General features: G+C 47.2%; 1 protein-coding gene across 1 annotated transcript; it reads right to left on the bottom strand.

Moving 5' to 3' along the window:
* Positions 1-18,991: 18,991 nt before the first annotated feature.
* On the bottom strand, positions 18,992-20,337 carry hrh2b (histamine receptor H2b; the record flags this gene model as incomplete). The annotated part of the gene is made up of 2 exons (XM_084177963.1): positions 18,992-19,486; positions 19,717-20,337. 2 exons carry the CDS (start codon positions 20,335-20,337, stop codon positions 18,992-18,994), a joined length of 1,116 nt encoding a protein of 371 aa, XP_084034089.1.
* Between the last annotated feature and the right edge of the window lie 1,695 nt (positions 20,338-22,032).

The following is a 22,032-nucleotide window of genomic DNA, read 5'->3' as shown; positions in this document are numbered from 1 at the left end:
CGTCCCCTGCACCAACTGTGGCCGTGGAGGACACACTGCGGCCAGGTGCTGGGGAGGGTCTCCTGAGGGACGAGACGGCAGGCCACGCGCTGGGGAGTCCTTCCTGGTGAGTAGGCGCCCCACTTACCCAGAGCTCTCTGTCGTGCACATAACCATACCTGTTTGTTTTTTACAGGTTGCACCTCGTTCCCAGCATAAGGCGCTAGTAGATTCAGGCGCGGCTGGGAATTTTGTAGATCGTACGTTTTGTAAAGAGTTAGGGATTCCTCTCCTTCCTGTTAAAGATCCCTTCCCTGTATATGCCCTAGATAGCCGTCCGTTGGGATCGGGGTTGATTAGGGAGGTCACAGCGCCACTTAGGATGGAGACGCAGGGGGGTCATGAGGAGACGATTCAGCTATATCTGATTGACTCTCCTGCGTATCCGGTGGTGCTGGGGCTTCCCTGGTTGATTACTCATGATCCCACTATTTCGTGGCGAGAGAGGGCTCTTAAGGGGTGGTCTGCCCAGTGTGGGGGGCGATGTCTGGGTTTTTCCGTGGGGGCGACCTCGGTGGAGAGTCCAAACCAAGTGCCCGCATTGCACATTCCCCCCGAGTATGAGGATCTGGCAGTCGTGTTTAGCAAGGCGAGGGCGGCGCGATTGCCACCTCATAGACAGGGGGATTGTGCGATAGATCTCCAGGCAGGAGCTGCGCTCCCGCGGAGCCATGTGTATCCGTTGTCGCAAGAGAAGAGAGCTATGGAGACATACATAGCTGAGTCTCTGAGACAGGGATACATACGGCCCTCCACTTCCCCTGCGTCCTCAAGCTTCTTTTTTGTGAAGAAGAAAGATGGAGGTTTGCGCCCGTGTATTGATTACCGTGGTCTCAATCAGATTACTGTAAAATACAGTTATCCACTCCCTCTGATTGCGACTATGACGGAGTCATTACACAGGGCAAGGTTCTTCACAAAATTGGACCTCAGGAGCGCCTACAACTTGGTGCGCATTAGGGAGGGCGATGAATGGAAGACAGCATTTAGTACCACCTCGGGTCATTACGAGTATCTCGTCATGCCATACGGTTTAATGAATGCTCCGTCAGTCTTCCAACCCTTTGTAGATGAGATTTTCCGGGACATGCAGGGACAGGGGGTGGTCGTGTATATAGACGATATTCTGGTGTACAGTTCTACCCGAGCCGAGCATGTAGCCCTGGTGTGCCGAGTATTGAGGAGACTGTTGGAGCACGACCTGTATGTCAAGGCAGAGAAATGTCTGTTTTTCCAGGAGTCGGTCTCCTTTTTGGGTTATCAGTTGTCTGCGTCAGGGGTGAAGATGGAGGTTGACCGTGTGTCAGCCGTGCGTAATTGGCAAACCCCAACCACAGTTAAAGAGGTGCAGCAGTTCTTGGGCTTTGCGAATTACTACCGGAGGTTTATCCGGGGTTTTGGACAGGTGGCAGCTCCCATCATGTCCCTTCTGAAGGGGGGTCCGGTGCGCTTGCGGTGGTCAGTTGAAGCGGACAGGGCTTTTGGGAGACTGAAGGACCTGTTTACTTCGGCGCCGGTGCTGGCGCACCCGGATCCCGCTTTACCATTCCAAGTGGAGGTGGACGCGTCAGAAGCCGGTATCGGAGCCGTTCTCTCGCAACGGTCCGGCACGCCACCTAAACTCCGCCCCTGTGCCTTTTACTCGAAAAAGCTCAGTCCGGCGGAGCGAAATTATGACGTAGGGGACAGGGAGCTGTTAGCCGTGGTACAGGCCCTAAAGGTGTGGAGGCATTGGCTTGAGGGGGCTCAACACCCTTTTCTCATTTTGACTGACCACCGTAATCTGGAATACATTCGGGCAGCTAGGAGACTAAATCCTCGCCAGGCGCGGTGGACTATGTTTCTAGCCAGGTTCGTGTTTAAGATCACTTACATTCCTGGGTCCCAGAACGGAAAGGCAGACGCCCTGTCTCGGCGATATGACACAGAGGAGAGGTCCGTTGAGCCCACTCCCATACTACCGAAGTCTTGTTTGGTGGCACCGGTGGTGTGGGAGGTCGATGCTGAAATCGAGCGGGCGTTACGTACCGACCCTAGTCCTCCCCAGTGTCCGGTGGGTCGGACGTACGTTCCGCTCGAGGTTCGGGATCGACTCATTTATTGGGCTCATACGTCACCCTCCTCTGGCCATCCAGGTATTGGTCGGACAGTGCACTGCCTTAGCACGAAGTACTGGTGGCCAACGTTAGCCAGGGATGTGAGGGTTTATGTTTCCTCCTGCTCGGTGTGTGCCCATGTAAGGCGCCCAGACATTTGCCCAGGGGTAAGTTACAACCCCTGCCCGTTCCACAACGACCCTGGTCGCACCTCTCGGTGGATTTTGTTACAGACCTTCCCCCCTCACAGGGGAATACCACCATTCTGGTCGTTGTGGACCGGTTCTCGAAGGCCTGTCGTCTCCTTCCCATGCCGGGTCTCCCTACTGCCCTACAGACCGCTGAGGCACTATTCACCCACGTCTTCCGGCATTACGGGGTACCCGAGGATATAGTGTCTGATCGAGGCCCCCAATTTACCTCCAGAGTCTGGAGAGCTTTTATGGAGCGCTTGGGGGTTTCGGTTAGCCTTACCTCGGGGTACCACCCGGAGAGCAATGGGCAGGTCGAACGTGTGAACCAGGATGTGGGTAGGTTTCTGAGGTCATATTGCCAGGGCCGGCCGGAGGAGTGGGCGAGGTATGTTCCCTGGGCCGAGATGGCACAGAACTCTCTCCGCCACTCCTCCACCAAACTAACTCCGTTCCAGTGTGTTTTAGGATACCAGCCGGCTCTGGCACCTTGGCATCAGAGCCAGATCGAGGCCCCTGCGGTGGATGAGTGGGTGCGGCGCTCGGAGGAGACGTGGAACGCTGCTCACGTCCATCTGCAGCGGGCCATCCGTCAACAGAAGACGAGCGCCGATCTCCACCGCAGTGAGGGACCGGTGTACGCATCGGGAGATCGGGTCTGGCTCTCGACCAGAAACCTGCCCCTCCGCCTGCCCTGCCGGAAGCTGGGTCGGCGGTTTGTGGGGCCTTTTAAAGTCCTGAGGAGGTTGAACGAGGTGTGTTACAGGTTACAATTGCCTATTGATTACAAGAATATTAACCCCTCGTTCCATGTGTCTCTCCTCAGGCCGGTGGTAGCTGGTCCACTCCAGGACTTTGAGATAGAGGAGACTCCTCCGCCCCCGCTGGACATCGAGGGGGCTCCGGCGTACACTGTTCGGTCCATCCTGGATTCGAGACGCCGGATGGGGGGGCTCCAATATCTCGTGGAGTGGGAGGGGTACGGCCCGGAGGAGCGGTGCTGGGTGCCGAGGAGGGACATCTTAGACCCGTCTCTTCTGACCGAGTTCCATCGTGGTCATCCTACGCGCCCTGCTCCGCGTCCGCCTGGTCGTCCTCGAGGCCGGGGTCGGCGCACGGCTGGAGCCGCGCGTCAAGGGGGGGGTACTGTCACGGTTTCGGCCGAGGCTGCTTCTCCTCCTTGTTCGGGCAGGCTTCGGCGGTCGTCGTCTCCAGAGTACTAGCTGCCACCGTTCTATGTTTCGATGTTCATTTGGTTTGGTCTGTTTGTACACCTGTTCTTTGTTAGTGTTGATTATGTGCCCTATAAGTTCTCTTAGGTTTTGTCATGTGTTGTGTGTAATTGTTTCGTGTCAGCTGGGCGTCAGTTTGTTCTCTCTCGTTCTGTGTTGTTTTGAGAGAGTGTCCGCACTGTGTGCGCAGTTTGGGTTACGCACTGTTCCCTGTGTGCGTAATTGTTTCGCTTGCCCTCCGGCTGGGATTTTGCCGTGAGTCTTTTGTATTTGTTTGATCCTCACTAAAGACTGTTGAAGAGCCTCTGTTGTCCTGCGCTTGATTTCTGCACCCATCTACGCTCAGCCCTTGACAACCAGTGTGCCTGATTTACGCACCAGTGTTTGACACATTGCTGCGTACCGCTGTGCTTTTCGGAATAAACCATTTTATTCTGTGATTTACCCTCCTGCGCCTGACTCCTTTCAAAATCACTCCATCACAGAATCACACACCAAGACATGGAGTCAGCAGGAGAAGAGCACATGCCTGGAGTCGTGGCGTGGGTCCGGGAGCATTCTACGATGCTAGCCAGCTTGGGAGAAGTGATGGGATCGGGTTCTCCAGTTCATCCAATGCCTGGAGAGGAAAGGACCGACCCTTCGGGACCAGCTGAGCGACTAGATCTAGCCACCCACACCCCAGCACCCAGAGGGATACATCTATCCCGACCGAGGGATTATGACGGGACAGCTGCCCGCTGCCAGGGATTCCTCCTGCAACTGGACCTATACTTCTCGACCATCAGCCCAGCTCCATCGGAGAGGGAGAAGGTGTCCGCCCTCGTCTCCTGCCTCTCGGGGAAAGCCCTGGAGTGGGCCAACGCGTTCTGGAGTGAAGGAGGAGCCGTCTGGACAACTACGGGGAGTTTGCTCGCCTCTTCCGGGCCGTCTTCGTTCCCCCGTCTGAAGGTAGAGAGGAGTGGGCTAACACTACATCCACAGTGCGCATTCCCCCCCGAATACCTCAATTTGGCGCACGCATTTTCCAATACGCAGGCGACCAAATTACCACCTCATCGGGCGGGGGATTGCGCAATAAACCTTGGGGTAGATGTTATGCCTCCCAGGAGTTATGTATATCCCCTGTCGCAGGCTGAAACGGAGGCGATGGAGACATTGTCACCGAGTCCCTGCTCCAGGGGTTCATACGTCCCTCCACTTCACCCGCTTCCTCTAGTAGATTTTTTGTGAAGAAGAAAGACGGAGGTCTGCGCCCTTGCAATGATTACTGAGCACTGAACAAGGGGACAATATGTTATAGTTATCCTCTACCCCTCATTCCGTCTGTAATCGAGTCAATGCATGTGGCGTGCTTCTTCACAAAATTAGATCTCCGGAGTGCGTACAACCTGGTGCATGTCCGAGAGGGAGACGAGTGGAAGACAGCATTCAGCACAACCACGGGGCATTACGAATACCTGGTGATGCCGTGCGGTTTGATGAATGCTCCATCAGTCTTCCAGTCCTTTATGAACGAGGTGTTTCAGGACATGCTTGGTCGCGGTGTAGTGGTCTACATTGATGACATTCTGGTGTATTCCGCTACGTGCGCCGAGCATGTGTCCCTGGTTCGCAAAGTGCTGGCCCGACTGTTGGAACATGACCTTTACGCAAAGGCAGAAAAGTGTCTGTTTTTCCAACAGTCCGTCTCCTTCCTCAGATACCACATTACCACCTCAGGTGTGGAGATGGAGGGAGATTGCATTTCAGCCGTGCGTAATTGGCCAACTCCAACCACGGTAAAGGAGGTGCAGCGCTTTATTGGCTTTGCCAACTACTATCGGAGGTTGATCGGGAGCTGTTGGCTGTTGTCAGAGCCCTGACCGTGTGGAGGCACCGGCTCAAGGGGGCGAAACACCCTTTTCTCGTCTGGACAGACCACCGTAACCTGGAGTACATCCGGGCAGCAAGGAGGCTGAACCCTCGCCAGGCCAGGTTCTTCACTCAGTTTGATTTTACACTGTCTTACATCCTAGGTATGAAGAACGTGAAGGCAGACATACTGTCACGGCTGTACGACATAGAGGAGAGCCCAATAGAGAACACCCCCATACTCCCTGCCTCCTGTATTGTGGCGCCGGTAGTGTGGGCAATGGATGCGGACATAGAGTGGGCGGTAAGCACAGAGCCATCTCCACCTCAGTGCCTAGCTGGGCTGCAGTACGTGGTATCTCTTGTCCATGACCATCTGATCTATTGGGAACACACGTCCTTCTCCTCTGGTCAGCCAGGTATCGGCCGTACAGTGCGCTGCCTGACCGGAAAGTACTGGTGGCCTACCTTGGCTAAGGACGTGAGTGTGTATGTCTCCTCCTGCTTGGTGTGCGCCCAGAGTAAGGCACCTAGGCGGGTAAGTTACGTCCCTTACCAGTTCCACAACAACCATGGTCCCACTTGTGTATTGACTTTCTTACTGATCTTTCCCTCTCTCAGGGTAACACCACGATCCTGGTCGTTGTGGACCTCTTTTCAAAAACCTGCCACCTCCTTCCTCTGCCCGGTCTCCCCACGGCCCTGTAGACTATGGAAGCCCTGTTTACTCATGTCTTCCGGCACTACGGGGTGCCAGAGGACATAGTGTCTGACCGGGGTCCACAGTTTACATACAGGGTCTGGAAGGCGTTCATGGAACGTCTGGGGGTCTCGGTCAGCCTGACCTCTAGGTTTCACCCCAAGTCTAATGGTCAGGTGGAACAGGTGAATCAAGATGTGGGTAGGTTCCTGCTGTCCTACTGCCAGGACCGGCCGGGGGAGTGGTCGGTGTTCTTGCCATGGGCCGAATATGCCCAGAACACTCTCCGCCACTCCTCCACTAACCTATCGCCATTTCAATGTGTTTTAGGTTATCAGACGGTTCTGGCATGGAGCCAGACCGAAGCTCCTGCGGTGGATGACTGGTTTCGGCGCGCGTATGAGACGTGGAACGCTGCTCACGTCCATCTCCAGCACGCCGTGCATCGCCAGAAGGCCAACGCTGACTGCCACCACAGTCAGGCCCCGGTCTTTGTACCGGGTGATCGGGTCTGGCTCTCGACCCGGAATCTGCCACTCCGCCTGCCCTGCCGGAAGCTGAGCCCGCGGTTTGTGGGGCCGTTCAAAGTCCTGAGGAGAATAAACGAGGTTACCTATGGGTTACTACTCCTTCCAGATTATCGTATTAACCCCTCATTCCATGTGTCTCTCCTCAGGCCGGTGGTGGCTGGTCCGCTCCAGGAGTCTGAGGTGCGGGAGGTCCCTCCGTCCCCTCTGTACTCTGTCCACTCCATCCTGGATTTGAGGCGTTGGGTGGGGGGCCTTCAGTACCTTGTGGAGTGGGAGGGGTACAGTCCTCCGACGCTGCCTCCTCTCCTTGTTCGGGCAGGCTTCGGTGTTCGTCCTCATCTGCCTTCTAGCCACTGTTTATTGCACACACCTGGTTCATATCCCCTCATCAGTACCTGTAGAAGTGTTCCCTCTGCCCCCTTGTCTTTGTGTGTGATTGTTTGTTGTGGAGGTTAGTTTAGCTCGGTGGAGCTCCTTGTATTTTGTATCACCAGGATATTTCACCCGTGTGCCTGGTTGTTTCCCAGTATACCTGATTTATGCACTGGAGTGTTTGACTCATTGCTGTGTACCGCTGTGCTTTTCGGAATAAACCCTTTTATTCTGTGATTTACCCTCCTGCCCCTGACTCCTTTCAAAATCCCTCACCACACTGTTTCTATCCCCTTTTCAGTAAGAATTGTATTTGGGGTAAGTTAAGATACTGGAAGCTTTAGAGATGCTTTATTTTGCATACAGTCAACATGTGAGCTGAGAGTGTGTATGGGTCAACATGTGTAAAGATATGGGCGATTCCAGCGTTACGGACATTTAATTTGCACGCAAAATCACAACTTTAATGTCTAACAGAATGGACAAACAAATTATAAATGAAACTTTTGATTTGTGTGTTTATAGTACCCCTTTGGTGGAGTGTATACCCCAAAAAGCGGACTTCTAAATATTGTCATTTTGGATAAATAAATCAAATATGAGGCATTATAAGAGGCTTTACATGAAATCGACAAGCTTTTTGCAGAGACTGAACATATTAGCAAAAGTCTGTGAGTTTGAAGTCTTAGGTCAAAACACAAATAGCCATTTCGAAGGAAAGGCTTGGCTGAATGTCAAAACTATAATTTTGAAAAGATTGTCATTTCACTTTTTATTTTTAGGGGGTAGATCAGCTTTAATAGCTTCAATCCCCCATATGTTTTTTCTCTCGCATATATATATATATACACACACACACATACACATATACACATACATACACACACATATATATATACATCCATACATATATACATCCATACACACACGCATATCCTTTTTTAAATTATATTTTCCTTCATTACTTTCCAACCCCACCACCCCTTCCCCAATTGGAGTAAACTAGTGAACAACAACGCTTAGGGCTCTACTTACAGCCCATACATACTATATACATTTTATGGACACAGTCAAATTCTACAATAATTATATTTTGTTTGTTTTTACTCCTGAACTTCCTCCGATGATTTTCAAGATGTCCATCTGGTTTGCTTCTATATGCCATGTTTTTCTAACTGTGCTCTTTCACAAAAGCTCTCAACCTATAACCTATATACTTATTATGGACACAGTATGCTTTACATTAGTTATCTTGTTGTTATTAGTTGTTGTTATTAGTCCCATCCTTCAGCTCCATTCAACACCTCCCATCTATCTCTTAACACCATCCATATTGGATTTCTAGTTGCCATATATTTTTCAACTGTACTGTGATGTTTTACAAAAGTTCTGAACCTTTCTATTCTCATTGTTTCTACAGATCGTAAATGGAATATTAACATTTTTGCTAAAAGTATTATTATATTATTGATCGATTGACTATGACTTTTCAGAACACCCAGTAGTGCTATCTGCAGGGTTAGCTCCAGGTAAATATTGCAATCCTTTAGCCATTCCTGGACCTGTGTCCAAAAACAAGCTACAAATGGACAGTACCAAAACAAATGATCTAATGATTCTGTCTCTTCGCAGCAAAATCTGCAGAGCTGGGAAGATTGTATCCCCCATATAAATAACATTCTATTGGTAGCAAGAATTTTATATAATAATTTAAATTGAAAAATTCTAAGTTTTGAATCCGGCGTCGTTTTGCGTATCAATTCATAAACACTATGCCATAGAATCGGCACGTCAAAAATCTCTTCCCAACTATTTTGCAGTCTATATGGGATGGCTGTCAATCCTTTGGTCCTTAAATGAAACTGGTATACTTTTTTATTTATCAGAATTTTGTTTAACCAATTATATTATTTAATGCAAGGCCGACAGACAAGTTCCTTACTTTTTCCCCCTTCCACTTACCTCAACCAACTTTCTATGGCTTGTTTTAGAAATAGTGATATTTGGGAGATTATTTCCTTTTCAAATAACTTAAAGTGAGACGTTGTAATTGAATAAAGGGAAAAAGGCCATTCTTCAACATTGGGTGTGACAATCTTACTAATTTGCTAGAGAACCAGTTCGGATTTAAGTATAACATTTGTATGACTGATGCTTTTACTGATAGGTCTAATGCTTTAATATTTAATCATTTCTGTCCTCTGAATTCATATTCATTATATAAATAGGCCCATTTAATTTTGTCTGGCTTGCCGTTCCAAATAAAATTGAATATTTTTTTCTCATATAATTTAAATAACTGTTCGCTAGGCGTAGGCAAGACCATAAGCAAATAGGAAACTGGGATAATACTAAAGAGTTAATCAGGGTGATTTTTCCACAAATTGACAGGTATTTACCTTTCCATGGTAGCAAGATCTTATCTATTTTTGCTAACTTTCTATTAAAATGTATTGGAGTGAGATCATTTATTTCATTTGGGATATGTATTCCGAGTATATCCACATCACCATCAGACCATTTTATTGGTAAACTACATGGTAATGTAAACATTGTATTTTTTAGTTATCCAATACGTAATATAGTACATTTATCATAATTTGGTTGTAATCCAGAGAGGTTAGAAAATGTATCTAGATCCTCTATGAGGCTGTGGAGGGATTCAAGTTGTGGATTTAAAAGAAAACATGAATCATCAGCGTACAATGACACCTTTGTTTTTAAGCCCTGGATTTCTAATCCCTTGATATTATTGTTGGATCTGATTTTAATAGCTAACATCCCAATGGCAATAATAAATAGATATGCCGAAAGTGGACAACCTTGTTTCACTCCTCTTGACAGTTTAAAACATTCTGAGAAATAGCCATTATTTACTATTTTACACCTAGGGTTACTATACATGGTTTTAACCCAACATTGAAATGCTCCAGGCATTTATATATAAACACCAGTCGTACTTTATCAAATGCCTTTTCGAAGTCTGCTATGAATAGCAGGCCTGGTTTCCCAGATTTTTCATAATGTTCTATTGTTTCCAGTACTTGCCTTATATTATCTCCAATGTATCGCCCATGTAAAAACCTGTCTGATTAGAATGAATAATGTCCGACAATACCTTTTTAATTCTATGCGCTATACATTTTTCTAGAATTTTTGCATCACAACACTGAAGTGTAAGGGGACTCAATTTTTTTTAATGGACTGGATCTTTATATTTTCCACTTGTATCCTGTTTCAGTAATAATGAAATCAGACCCTCTTCTTGAGTGTCTGATAATCTACCATTTACATAGGAGTGGTTAAAACATGCTAATAACGGTCCTCTGAGTATATCAAAAAAGGTTTGGTATACCTCGACTGGTATGCCATCCAACCCTGGAGTTTTCCCGGACTTAAAGTCTTTAATTGCGTCCAGAAGTTCCTCCTCTGTAATTTCACCTTCACATTAGTCTTTCTGTATGGCTGTTAATTTTACATTATCAATAGAAAAAAAATCTCTACAATTTGCTTCAGTTAGAGGAGATGGAGGCGACTGAAATGAAAACAAATGCTTAAAGTACTTTGTTTCCTCCATTATTACATTAGAAATGAAAAGTGACCGTTATGGATGTTGCACCCTTCGTTATGGATATTACAGAGTCTGAAATAGACATTTAAATCTTAAAGATTTCTTGACAAAAAATCTATCATAACACATTTTTTTTGTCATTTGGAATGTTTCAAAATGTCAGCAGATGGCATAGTACCTTGATTGCAAAATTACAGGTAGCCTGAATAGTATAAAAGGCCTGGCATCACACCCTAAAAGTAACCTTTACCAGTTGAATGTAGACACAAGTATAACATATAATGCCAAGAGTGTGCAAAGCTCTCATCAAGGCAAAGGGTGGTGTCAAGGTGTGCTGTATGTGGAAGGTGCGGGAATCAGGCGCAGGACACAGAAGCTTCGTACAACAGTCTTTAGTGATTAAATACGAGCAAAAGTGCCCGGAGACGAGCGATACGCACACAGGCGTAAACAAACAGGAAAAATACATAAGCGCACACAAAGTGCGAAAACCTCTCCTAACACACAAGGAGGGAAAACCAATACCGACACGAAGACAGGGCGCTCAATAACACACAACACATGACTAACAAAACGAGAACTTATAGGACACATAATCAACGCTAACTAACCACAGGTGTACAACAATCAGACAAAAGCAAACGAACATATAAACATACCACGGTGGCAGCTAGTACTCCGGGGACGACGACCGCCGAAACCTGCCCGAGCAAGGAGGAGGAGCAGCCTCGGCAGATTCCGTGACAGGTGGCTTTTTGAAGAATCTCAAATATAATAATATGCCATTTAGCAGACGCTTTAATCCAAAGCGATTTACAGTCATGTGCGCATACATAAATATAACATTTATTTTGATTCGTTTAACACTTTTTTGGTTACTACATGATTCCATATGTGTTATTTCATAGTTTTGATGTCTTCACTATTATTCTACAATGTAAAAAAATGTAAAACATAAAGAAAAACCCTTGAATGAGTAGGTGTGTCCAAACTTTTGACTGGTAGTGTACATAAAGCAGTCTGTCAGTGTATCTGTCAAGTTTCCTGAGCAGCAACAGACAGCCCCAGGCCCCAGTCTTAGCCCAAGCCTGCCCTTGCTGTCTCTCTCTACCCTGTGTCATGTTCCCCTCTGCATGTCATCAGGTAGTCCTAGACCAATGACTGGATAGACTGTTTACCGCCAGCAGTGGCGGACTTACCATTATGCAAAACAGGCAATTGCCTGGGGCCTCACATCATCAGGGGGCCTAAAAAATATATATTTCTCTGTTATCTTTCCTTCCTCTTCCGCTCGAGGCTTATACCGGGCTGGGCCTCAAAATCTGAGAATTGATTCGGGCAGGGCGGGTTTCGGGCTTGTGTGTGCACCTTTTACTAAGGCTCTCTCTCAGCAGCAGCTGCAGCCATCCACTGGCGGCACCAGGATTCCAATATTGGCTGGGCCAGAGAAATTTGTGGCCATGAAACTTATTTTTCTGTCAATCGGGATGATCCACAAGACCACGACAGGCAGTGCATCGCAGCATCAGGAGAAGCCCATAATTCCAATGGCATCTGTTAATGCCGATACATCCCAACAAAATACACCCTATGACTGCCCTGCTAATGTGCCTTGCCAGGCCTTGTAAACAATCGAAAGTAGACCCATAGGGCTAACTGATCCAAATGTTTTCCTAATGAGGCATAGGCTTGATGCAGTTATTTTGGAATAAAACATGGGAGTAAAGTTATCTGAGACAGAGTGCCACCTGCTGGGGAAATGTGTCCTTCCTGTAAGGTCCTGTCCATATGTATCCCCCTGAGAGCACATACCTATGGAATCCCATTCCTGCCACCAAAATGTCAAGATAGTAGACCGTACTTATAGGATATGTAGGATATATTTCTTCATTAGTAACATTGTGTCGTGATTTCAGAGGTGGCATCCCAGAGTGGTGGGCGGGGGGGGAATTGTTTTCCTGGGGACCTGAGTTTTTCCTGATATGGTAGGCCAACCTAACCAGGTAAAACTCCAGACCCTATATTTTTTCTAATCAGGTTATATGGTTGAAAAAAACAACTGAGATTGGACAATAGAACTTACAGGGCTGAGCTCTTTGTATGCAGGGTTGCATCATGTAGGCCTTTGGATCTGTAATTTAAAAGATACTCACACAGTATGTCATCACTATTGTGTTGATTGATTAATTAATTCCAGTCAATAATTCTGGATTAAAAAGGTATTGGTAGCCTAGCCACCTGAATTGTGAATATAAACCTTTGACCACATTCACATTTTCTCAGAACACAAATAAATGGGCCTATTTTAGGCTATAAAACATGACGTTACGTTACCCCTGGCCCAGATGGGATCAGAGTACACAGGCTTCTCTAGGCTACCTACTGCTGTGGTTGTTATCAGTAGGCTACAGTTGATCAGACTGAAACACAGATTAGGCCTATGTCACGATCGTCGGATATAGAGGACCAAGGCGCAGCGTGGAAGGTGGACATACTTATTTATTAAATGATACACGAACAAAACAACAAATTGATACGGGACGTCCACAGGTGCAAAACACAAACCAACACGGAACAAGATCCCACAAACACTGTGGGGAAACCACCTGACTAAATATGGTTCCCAATCAGAGACAACCAGCAACAGCTGATACTCGTTGCCTCTGATTGAGAACCACTCTGGCCAACATAGATATACAAAAACTAGACTAGACACAACGAGCACAACACATAAACTCTACACACCCTGGCTCAACTTAAAAGAGTCCCTAGAGCCAGGGCGTGACAGTACCCCCTCCCTAAAGGCGCGGACTGCGACCGCGCCTAAACATCACCGAACAGGGGAGGGCTGGGTGGGCATTCCTCCTCGGAGGCGGTTCCGGCTCCGGGCTTGACCACCACCCTTTACTAACCCCCCGTAGTGCCCCTGGTCTGGTCTAGCCCCCCTGGCTGGAGCTGCACTGGACTTCGGTGGAGCGGATTGCTCAGGCTCCGGTGTGGAGCAGCTGACCGGTACCTGACCAGGCACCGGTGAAACGGGCACGGGCTGGCGATGCGCACCACAGGTTTGGTGCGGGGAGCAGGAACAGGCCGGACCAGGCTGGCGACGCGCACCATTGACTTGGTGCGGGGAGCAGGAACAGGCCGGGCCGGGCTGGCGACGCGCACCACTAGCTCGGTGCGGAGAGCAGGAACAGGCCGGGCCGGGCTGGCGATGCGCACCACAGGTTTGGTGCGGGGAGCAGGACGGGCCGGGCCGGGCTGGCGACGCGCACCATTGGCTTGGTGCGGGGAGCAGGAACAGGCCGGGCCGGGCTGGCGACGCGCACCATAGGCTTGGTGCGAGGGGCAGGAACAGGCCGGGCCGGGCTGGCGACGCGCACCATAGGCTTGGCGCGATGGACAGGAACAGGCCGGACCGTAGTGGGAACACACACCACTGGCCTTACACGGGGATCAGGAACGGGCCGGACCGGACTGGCAACACACTTCAATACCTCTCGCCGTGCCTCTACATTTTCCTTCCCTCTATACACCAATGGCTCCCGTAACCCGGTGGCCTTCTCTCCTCGTCCACCAACTCGCCCCTTATCTGCCTCCAGTGGCCCCGTCGTCCCTGCCATGTGCCCCCCCCTAAACATTTCTTGGGGGTGCCCCTCGCCTGTCCGACGACTGCCCGGTTGGCGCCGCTTCTCCTCTCCTGCCTGGGCACGCTGCTTGGTCCTGTATTGGTGGGATCTTCTGTCACGATCGTCGGATATAGAGGACCAAGGCGCAGCGTGGAAGGTGAACATACTTATTTATTAAATGATACACGACCAAAACAACAAATCGATACGTGACGTCCACAGGTACGGAACAAGATCCCACAAACACTGTGGGAAAACCACCTGACTAAATATGGTTCCCAATCAGAGACAACCAGCAACAGCTGATACTCGTTGCCTCTGATTGAGAACCACTCTGGCCAACATAGATATACAAACACTAGACTAGACACAACGAGCACAAAACATAAACTCTACACACCCTGGCTCAACTTAAAAGAGTCCCTAGAGCCAGGGCGTGACAGCCTAATTGTTTATGAGTTGACAATTTATTGCTGCGCCCAGATCAAGTTAGGAATGTTGTAACAGACTAGGCCTACCATCTCTTGTTGTAAGCAGGTAGCCTAGCGGTTAAGAGCGTTGGGCCAGTAACATATTGAAATCATAGAAAGAGCATGCTGTGTCTCAACCGATGGCAGGCACAACACAAAAACATCAGATGATGTAAAATAGGGTCTAAACTACAATATATACAAATATGAAAAAAATCGAAGTTTACGAGTTTTTCGATGACTGACATTTAACGTAAAAAAATGATATTTAAAAAAAAATATATTTTTTAAAGAAATTATTAAATAGTTTGACCGTTTTTAGATGATATCAATCTCAACCGTTTATATTTTCCAGTGATGAAGACATGGACGTCTCATGGTATGGTGGGATATGCAAAATAGATCAACATCGAGCACCTTTATCTCTTAAATGTTTTGGCATTCAGGTCCAAAAAGTCACTTTCTGCATACTTCTACAATGGAAGGTTTTGTTCAAATCAAAAGCGGTGCTGTCAAAAAGTGAATTCAAATTGATTTACAGATGGATGTAACAAATCATTGTTTTTTGTTATTTGTTTTTTTCATGTTTTCCAGCTTGGTGCTACAAGTAATGAATTGTCAGGTAACACCCCTCTGCTATTTGTTCAATGCTATTTTCTTGCTTCTGTGGTTATAAGACATAACTGATAAGGCTTGTTGTAATACATTCCCTTGACCTAAGACTAATATTTAATGTGTTGTTTTATAACCTTTATAATAATAATCCCTGTTGGTATATCATAAAACAGTGTTGCAAAATGCAGGCTTATCAGGCAATATCTCCTCGCAAATTTGTCATAAGCAAATGAAGTCAGAGAACTTTAAAATTATGAATCTGATTATTGGATATCAATATCTAGTGTGTTTAATCCCAGATGTGTCAGATGGAGCACAGGATGTCCCGAAACTCTGAGAGTGGGCCTGGAGATGAGGGTGGAGCTGAGGAGTGTCCTTAGAGCTCAGCTTGCTGGTGGAGGCCATCTCTGGTCTGGAGGAAGACAACTTCTCCCTGGAGGTCATCAGCTGTCTTGACCTTCAGTAATCCCAACGGTAGGTCACTACTACTACAGATTAAAAAAACATAACAAGAAGAAACAATATCCTCACATAAAGGGATAATGTCAAAAACTGTTGTGTATGATATTGAGGATATGATTGCTGTCTGTCTTCAGTTGTGAAGTGGTTCATCACTGAGAGCAAGAGAAAAAAGAGTTTCCAGAAGCAGGGTTTGATTGGCCGGGAGATGGAAGGGCTCAGAATGTGAGAGTGGATAATTGTTTGTTGTTTCTCCACATTATAAATGATGTTATCTGGTAAATGCAGGTACTGTACTGTATCATGCCTGACAGTGCTTAATGAAAATATATTGGCAAGTGACTTTTAAATTATATTTTCAGATTTGAATTGTATTTCTTGCTTGGCAGTTCAACAATAACCAGGACATATTAGGTAATTATAATTTGTAGTATGCACATGTATAATACATGATAGATAAACATATGATGTCATTAACAATGATTTGAACAAACAGATACTGGTATTGATTTTGTGTCACCTCTTCTTGTGAGGGTGAGTGTGATGACACATTTGGTCACTAGAGGGCAGGGACATGCCATTTATAGAAGTCATTGCAGACAAAGTACATAGTGGTGTGAATGTCCCATGCCATATTTTGGCAGCACAGGTGAGTGTATCTTGGCAGCACATGTGAACGTGGGGGTTGTTGGGTTGATGTGGTCTGGTAGTTGTCAAACAGTAGGTCAGTTATTTCTACTGGGTCACAGATAGGGCTGTCGGCTGTGGCAGGCCACAGGAAGGGCCACAGGAAGATGTCACAACACCAAACAGTTCATGAGGGCCACAGGAATCATGAAGGCCACAGGAAGATGTCACGACACCAAAAGGTTTGGAAACCAATGACGTGAGGGAACCTATGCCCAGTGGAACTCTTTAGCCTGGCTGTTGATGCAGGGGTACATTATCTAAAGGTGGACAGGTATCCCATATGGAGCCGGGATACCTGGATGACACTTCCAGATGTCCTTGTTTCCCCTCCGCCAACCTTCTGGAAGCCATCCAACATACTGTAACCCTGATTGGACATTCTGTACCTTTTAGGGATGAACACACACATACACATTCAAGTAAATCCAGCCAGGCAAGTCACTGATTCACCACCAGTGGGTCTGCAACAGAGAGGAGCACCACCCTCTAGAAACCTTTAACTGCCTATGTCTCCATCAGTTAGCTGGGGAAATGATCAGCCTGGACACTGAGCTATTTAGACGGTTAATATTGACTCGGCTATGTTCTCTTTATCTTCTTGGTATAGGTTTGTTCTCCTTTGTTTTATAAGCAGGTGGTAGATAACGTATCAACCATTTTATATCATACTGTACTAGCTACTGCACAACTGTCTCTCTCCTTCACTTTTGTCTAGTGGAGATTTGTTTATGTATTCCTTTTTTATATATATATATATATACAGTGGGGAGAACAAGTATTTGATACACTGCCGATTTTGCAGGTTTTCCTACTTACAAAGCATGTAGAGGTCTGTAACTTTTATCATAGGTACACTTCAACTGTGAGAGACGGAATCTAAAACAAAAATCCAGAAAATCACATTGTATGATTTTTAAGTAATTAATTTGCATTTTATTGCATGACATAAGTATTTGATCACCTACCAACCAGTAAGAATTCCGGCTCTCACAGACCTGTTTTTTCTTTAAGAAGTCCTCCTGTTCTCCACTCATTACCTGTATTAACTGCACCTGTTTGAACTCGTTACCTGTATAAAAGACACCTGTCCACACACTCAATCAAACAGACTCCAACCTCTCCACAATGGCCAAGACCAGAGAGCTGTGTAAGGACATCAGGGATAAAATTGTAGACCTGCACAAGGCTGGGATGGGCTACAGGACAATAGGCAAGCAGCTTGGTGAGAAGGCAACAACTGTTGGCGCAATTATTAGAAAATGGAAGAAGTTCAAGATGACGGTCAATCACCCTCGGTCTGGGGCTCCATGCAAGATCTCACCTCGTGGGGCATCAATGATCATGAGGAAGGTGAGGGATCAGCCCAGAACTACACAGCAGGACCTGGTCAATGACCTGAAGAGAGCTGGGACCACAGTCTCAAAGAAAACCATTAGTAACACACTACGCCGTCATGGATTAAAATCCTGCAGCGCCCGCAAGGTCCCCCTGCTCAAGCCAGCGCATGTCCAGGCCTGTCTGAAGTTTGCCAATGACCATCTGGATGATCCAGAGGAGGAATAGGAGAAGGTCATGTGGTCTGATGAGACAAAAATAGAGCTTTTTGGTCTAAACTCCACTCGCCGTGTTTGGAGGAAGAAGAAGGATGAGTACAACCCCAAGAACACCATCCCAACCGTGAAGCATGGAGGTGGAAACATCATTCTTTGGGGATGCTTTTCTGCAAAGGGGACAGGACGACTGCATCATATTGAGGGGAGGATGGATGGGTCGTGCATTGAAGATGGGTCGTGGCTGGGTCTTCCAGCATGACAACGACCCGAAACACACAGCCAGGGCAACTAAGGAGTGGCTCCGTAAGAAGCATCTCAAGGTCCTGGAGTGGCCTAGCCAGTCTCCAGACCTGAATCCAATAGAAAATCTTTGGAGGGAGCTGAATGTCCGTATTGCCCAGCGACAGCCCCGAAACCTGAAAGATCTGGAGAAGGTCTGTATGGAGGAGTGGGCCAAAATACCTGCTGCAGTGTGTGCAAACCTGGTCAAGACCTACAGGAAACGTATGATCTCTGTAATTGCAAACAAAGGTTTCTGTACCAAATATTAAGTTCTGCTTCTCTGATGTATCAAATACTTATGTCATGCAATAAAATGCAAATTAATTACTTAAAAATCATACAATGTGATTTTCTGTATTCCGTCTCTCACAGTTGAAGTGTACCTATGATAAAAATTACAGACCTCTACATGCTTTGTAAGTAGGAAAACCTGCAAAATCGACAGTGTATTAAATACTTGTTCTCCCCACTGTATGTATCAGTGTGACTGACCTGCATGGTCTGTTTGTCTCACCTTTGTTATGTGTCTCACCTGTCACCAGGGAGACACCAGGTAGACAGACAGGGAGGATCTCTTGTTTGTGACATCATAAGAACATAACACTGTGTATTGTCTGACGTGTACCTTTATAAAGTGTCCTGTATGTGTTACCTAGTCCCTATCCAGTGTGTTACTGTTGTGTAATGTCCTGTACTATGTATTGTATTTTACCTGGTCTGGTCAGCAATGGTGCTGCCGTTGGTCTTCTGCAGGGTGAGGCTCTTTCCCTCCGGCTGATTGTCTTTAGGGAGGGTGTCTGTGTGGCCATTGGTCAGATGAGTGTCTATGTGTTCGCTAGAGAGGGGCACTCGTTTCTGCAAGGACACGCGGATAGTTGTGGACATGCGTCTCCACCACGGCCCCCTGCAGCACATCAGCTCCCCATACGCCCTGCGGAAGTCCCGGTTCAGGGCCGGGTACAGGATGGGGTTGACAGCGGAGTTAAAGTAGCCCAGCCACAGCACCACAGAGTGGGCAGTAGTAGGGGGGTTAGTCTCTGCTCCGATGCCCATGCAGGCAAAGAAGGTGTAATAGGGGAACCAGCAGATAATGAAGGCCCCCAGAACTGCTGCTAGAGTCACTGTAGCCTTGTGCTCCCGCACTGTGGCCGCCGCTGATGCTGTGGGGGCGAATGAAGGAGTGGCAGCTCGGATACGCCGTACCTGAATGGATGGATAAAGACAGGTTAAAGAGAAAGAGGGTCAGCAGATGGACGACTGAATGGATGACATTAATAAATTGATGTAACTATAATAGCTACTACTAATTATTCCAGTACTACTATTGCTGCTCCAGCCATAATTACTATTATCACTACTATCACTGGTAATGATACTATCACTGGTAATGATACTACCGCACAACAAATAAATATAATGAATAAATTACTAACCTGTTTGCGTGCTATCTGAAAGACGCGGTGGTACATCCCGCACATGACCAGTAGCGGGAGGTAGAAGGTGCCAAAGGCATCTAGGAGCACGTAGTTGTTATGCCACTCAAAGCGGCAGGTGCGTCCCTCCTCCACCTCATCCCAAATGCCCCAGTCCAGGTTCTGCACCCTGAAGTCAGCCGTGTTCCAGCCCAGGTGGATGGGGAGGAAGGACATGGCCAGGGAAGTGACCCAGATAGTGGTGATGGCCAGGGCTACTCGGGGAGGGGTGACCCTGCGGGGGTAGCAGAGTGGGGCTGAGATGGCCAGGTAACGGTCCACACTGATGGCCAGCAGGGTCAGGATGGAGGCCGTACAGAGCATCACATCCAGAGACACATAGACGTTACATAGGGTGCCTCCCAGGGGCCAGTGTCCACTCCGCAACTCCAGGGTGGCAGAGAGGGGCAACACCAGCAGGCCCAGCAACAGATCCGTCACGGCTAGCGACACAATATAGCAGTTAGCAATGCGGCGCAGACGGCGGCTGAGCCCCACAGCCAAACACACCAGCACATTCCCGCCGATAGTCAGCACGATGAAGGACACCAGAAACAGCCAACTGAGTACGGTGGAGATCATGGTGTCCTTCTCACTGCACTAGGTCACAAGGTCCAGCCCTGCCTCCACATCAGTCCTACTGCTTCTGTCAGCTTTTCTGCTCCTGCAGGCAGGACTACAGACAGGGCTAATGCATAGAATCCAACCCTCTTCTTAACAAGCTTTGTTGAAGACTTGGTATAATGACAGGGTCCTGTCAATTCAGCTGTCAGTATCCATCAGATGAATGGCTTCTGAAGGGGTTACACTGCAGGGGGATGCTGTATTGCAGCCATCTCTTTTTTCACAATTTCGCAGAAGATGTCCTCTTTGAAGCTGCCCTGGTGAACAAAAAAACAAAACAACGGCCATTGGGCTATGCTATAATGGGCTCCCCGATGATGATATTTCAACATAATAGTGCATGATGTTAAGTGGTAGGAGGTAAAGGCTGTGTTGGATAACATAACATCCTTTGCATTGACCCATGTGAAAAGTATCTCATTATGCAAATATATAATGTAATTTTTTTATTCATTTTTTATGAAACTTCACATATCTCTTAGACTAGAAAACTGAACCAATGGTGTCTCATATACAGTACATGTTTGAAATATCGTCAAAGGTCGTCCTTCACTTTATTTAATATTTGTTTTCTTTCATGATGGTAATTCCATTGCACATCATGTGAAGGAGAAATGTTAATGAATGTACTTGCTTCTGATGCAGTGTGGTGTTGTTTGTTCTGGAAGGTCACCAGAACATTCCACCAGCGTTAGACTTCAGCTAAGCATCAAGCTATCTGCAGGCCTTTTGAGTACCCAGCTTGGAGCTAGTATACAGGGGTCAAAGCTGACCTTAAGGCTGCTCAAAATGTGCATTTAAAATCAATCTAACATTAAATATTAGGAAATGACCACCAGACAAAGCACTGTTTTATAAACCATGTTGAGTAATCCTTAGTACTTCTTTGGAGGCCACATCACATTTGGGCTCTACAATTAGCCTGGACTTGGCCAAGGTACTGCAAATGTCCAGACTACTGAAAATGTCCATGTTCTTGTGGGATTATGTTCTAATTGGCTGAATGGAGACAGTCTCTTGTTTTACAACCAGTGACAGTTCTGTTGTTCCCATTAGCTGCCCTCCCTCTACACCTCCCTAACCCAAGTAATGTACTGTAGCTAGTGTTCCCATTACAGAAACATGAAACCTGGCTTGCACAGTGCTGATTGATCCAATACAATCATTAAGGATGGATGACACTGGCATAGGGGAGCTACGAGAGCTCCCAGTTGATGCGATTATACTGTGCTATCTGAACTCCAATCAGATTACACGAGGCGCTAGGCAGGTAACGTCCACAGCAGGCAGCCAGCCCAGCCAGCACAGGCCAAACATCCAGTACTTTTCTCACAAGATCAGGAATTGACCATAGTCTGAATATAAGGAAAGATTGACTGTACTTTAGAGAAACTGGATGAGAATATGCACAGTAAATCAGGAGTGAGCCATGAAAGATATCAGTAGACCTTCATTGAGAACCGACTATGGTCACTTCATACCTAGTAATGGTGAAGCGGGCCTGGGCAAATGCCTCAGCAACAGTAGCACTACACAGCAATGAGACCTGATGAAGAGGAGGGAGCTATGTGACAGGTATGCAAAGGATCTGTAAACATATCTATCCTGCAACTCAATCACCAAAGAAAATGCAGTCCCCATGCATAACTGCAG

The sequence above is a fragment of the Coregonus lavaretus genome, assembly GCF_964263955.1.
Source record: "Coregonus lavaretus genome assembly, chromosome: 15".
Taxonomy (NCBI): Eukaryota; Metazoa; Chordata; class Actinopteri; order Salmoniformes; family Salmonidae; genus Coregonus; species Coregonus lavaretus.
The sequence above is the reverse complement of the archived record's forward strand: the minus strand, read 5'-3'. Positions and strand labels throughout refer to the sequence as shown.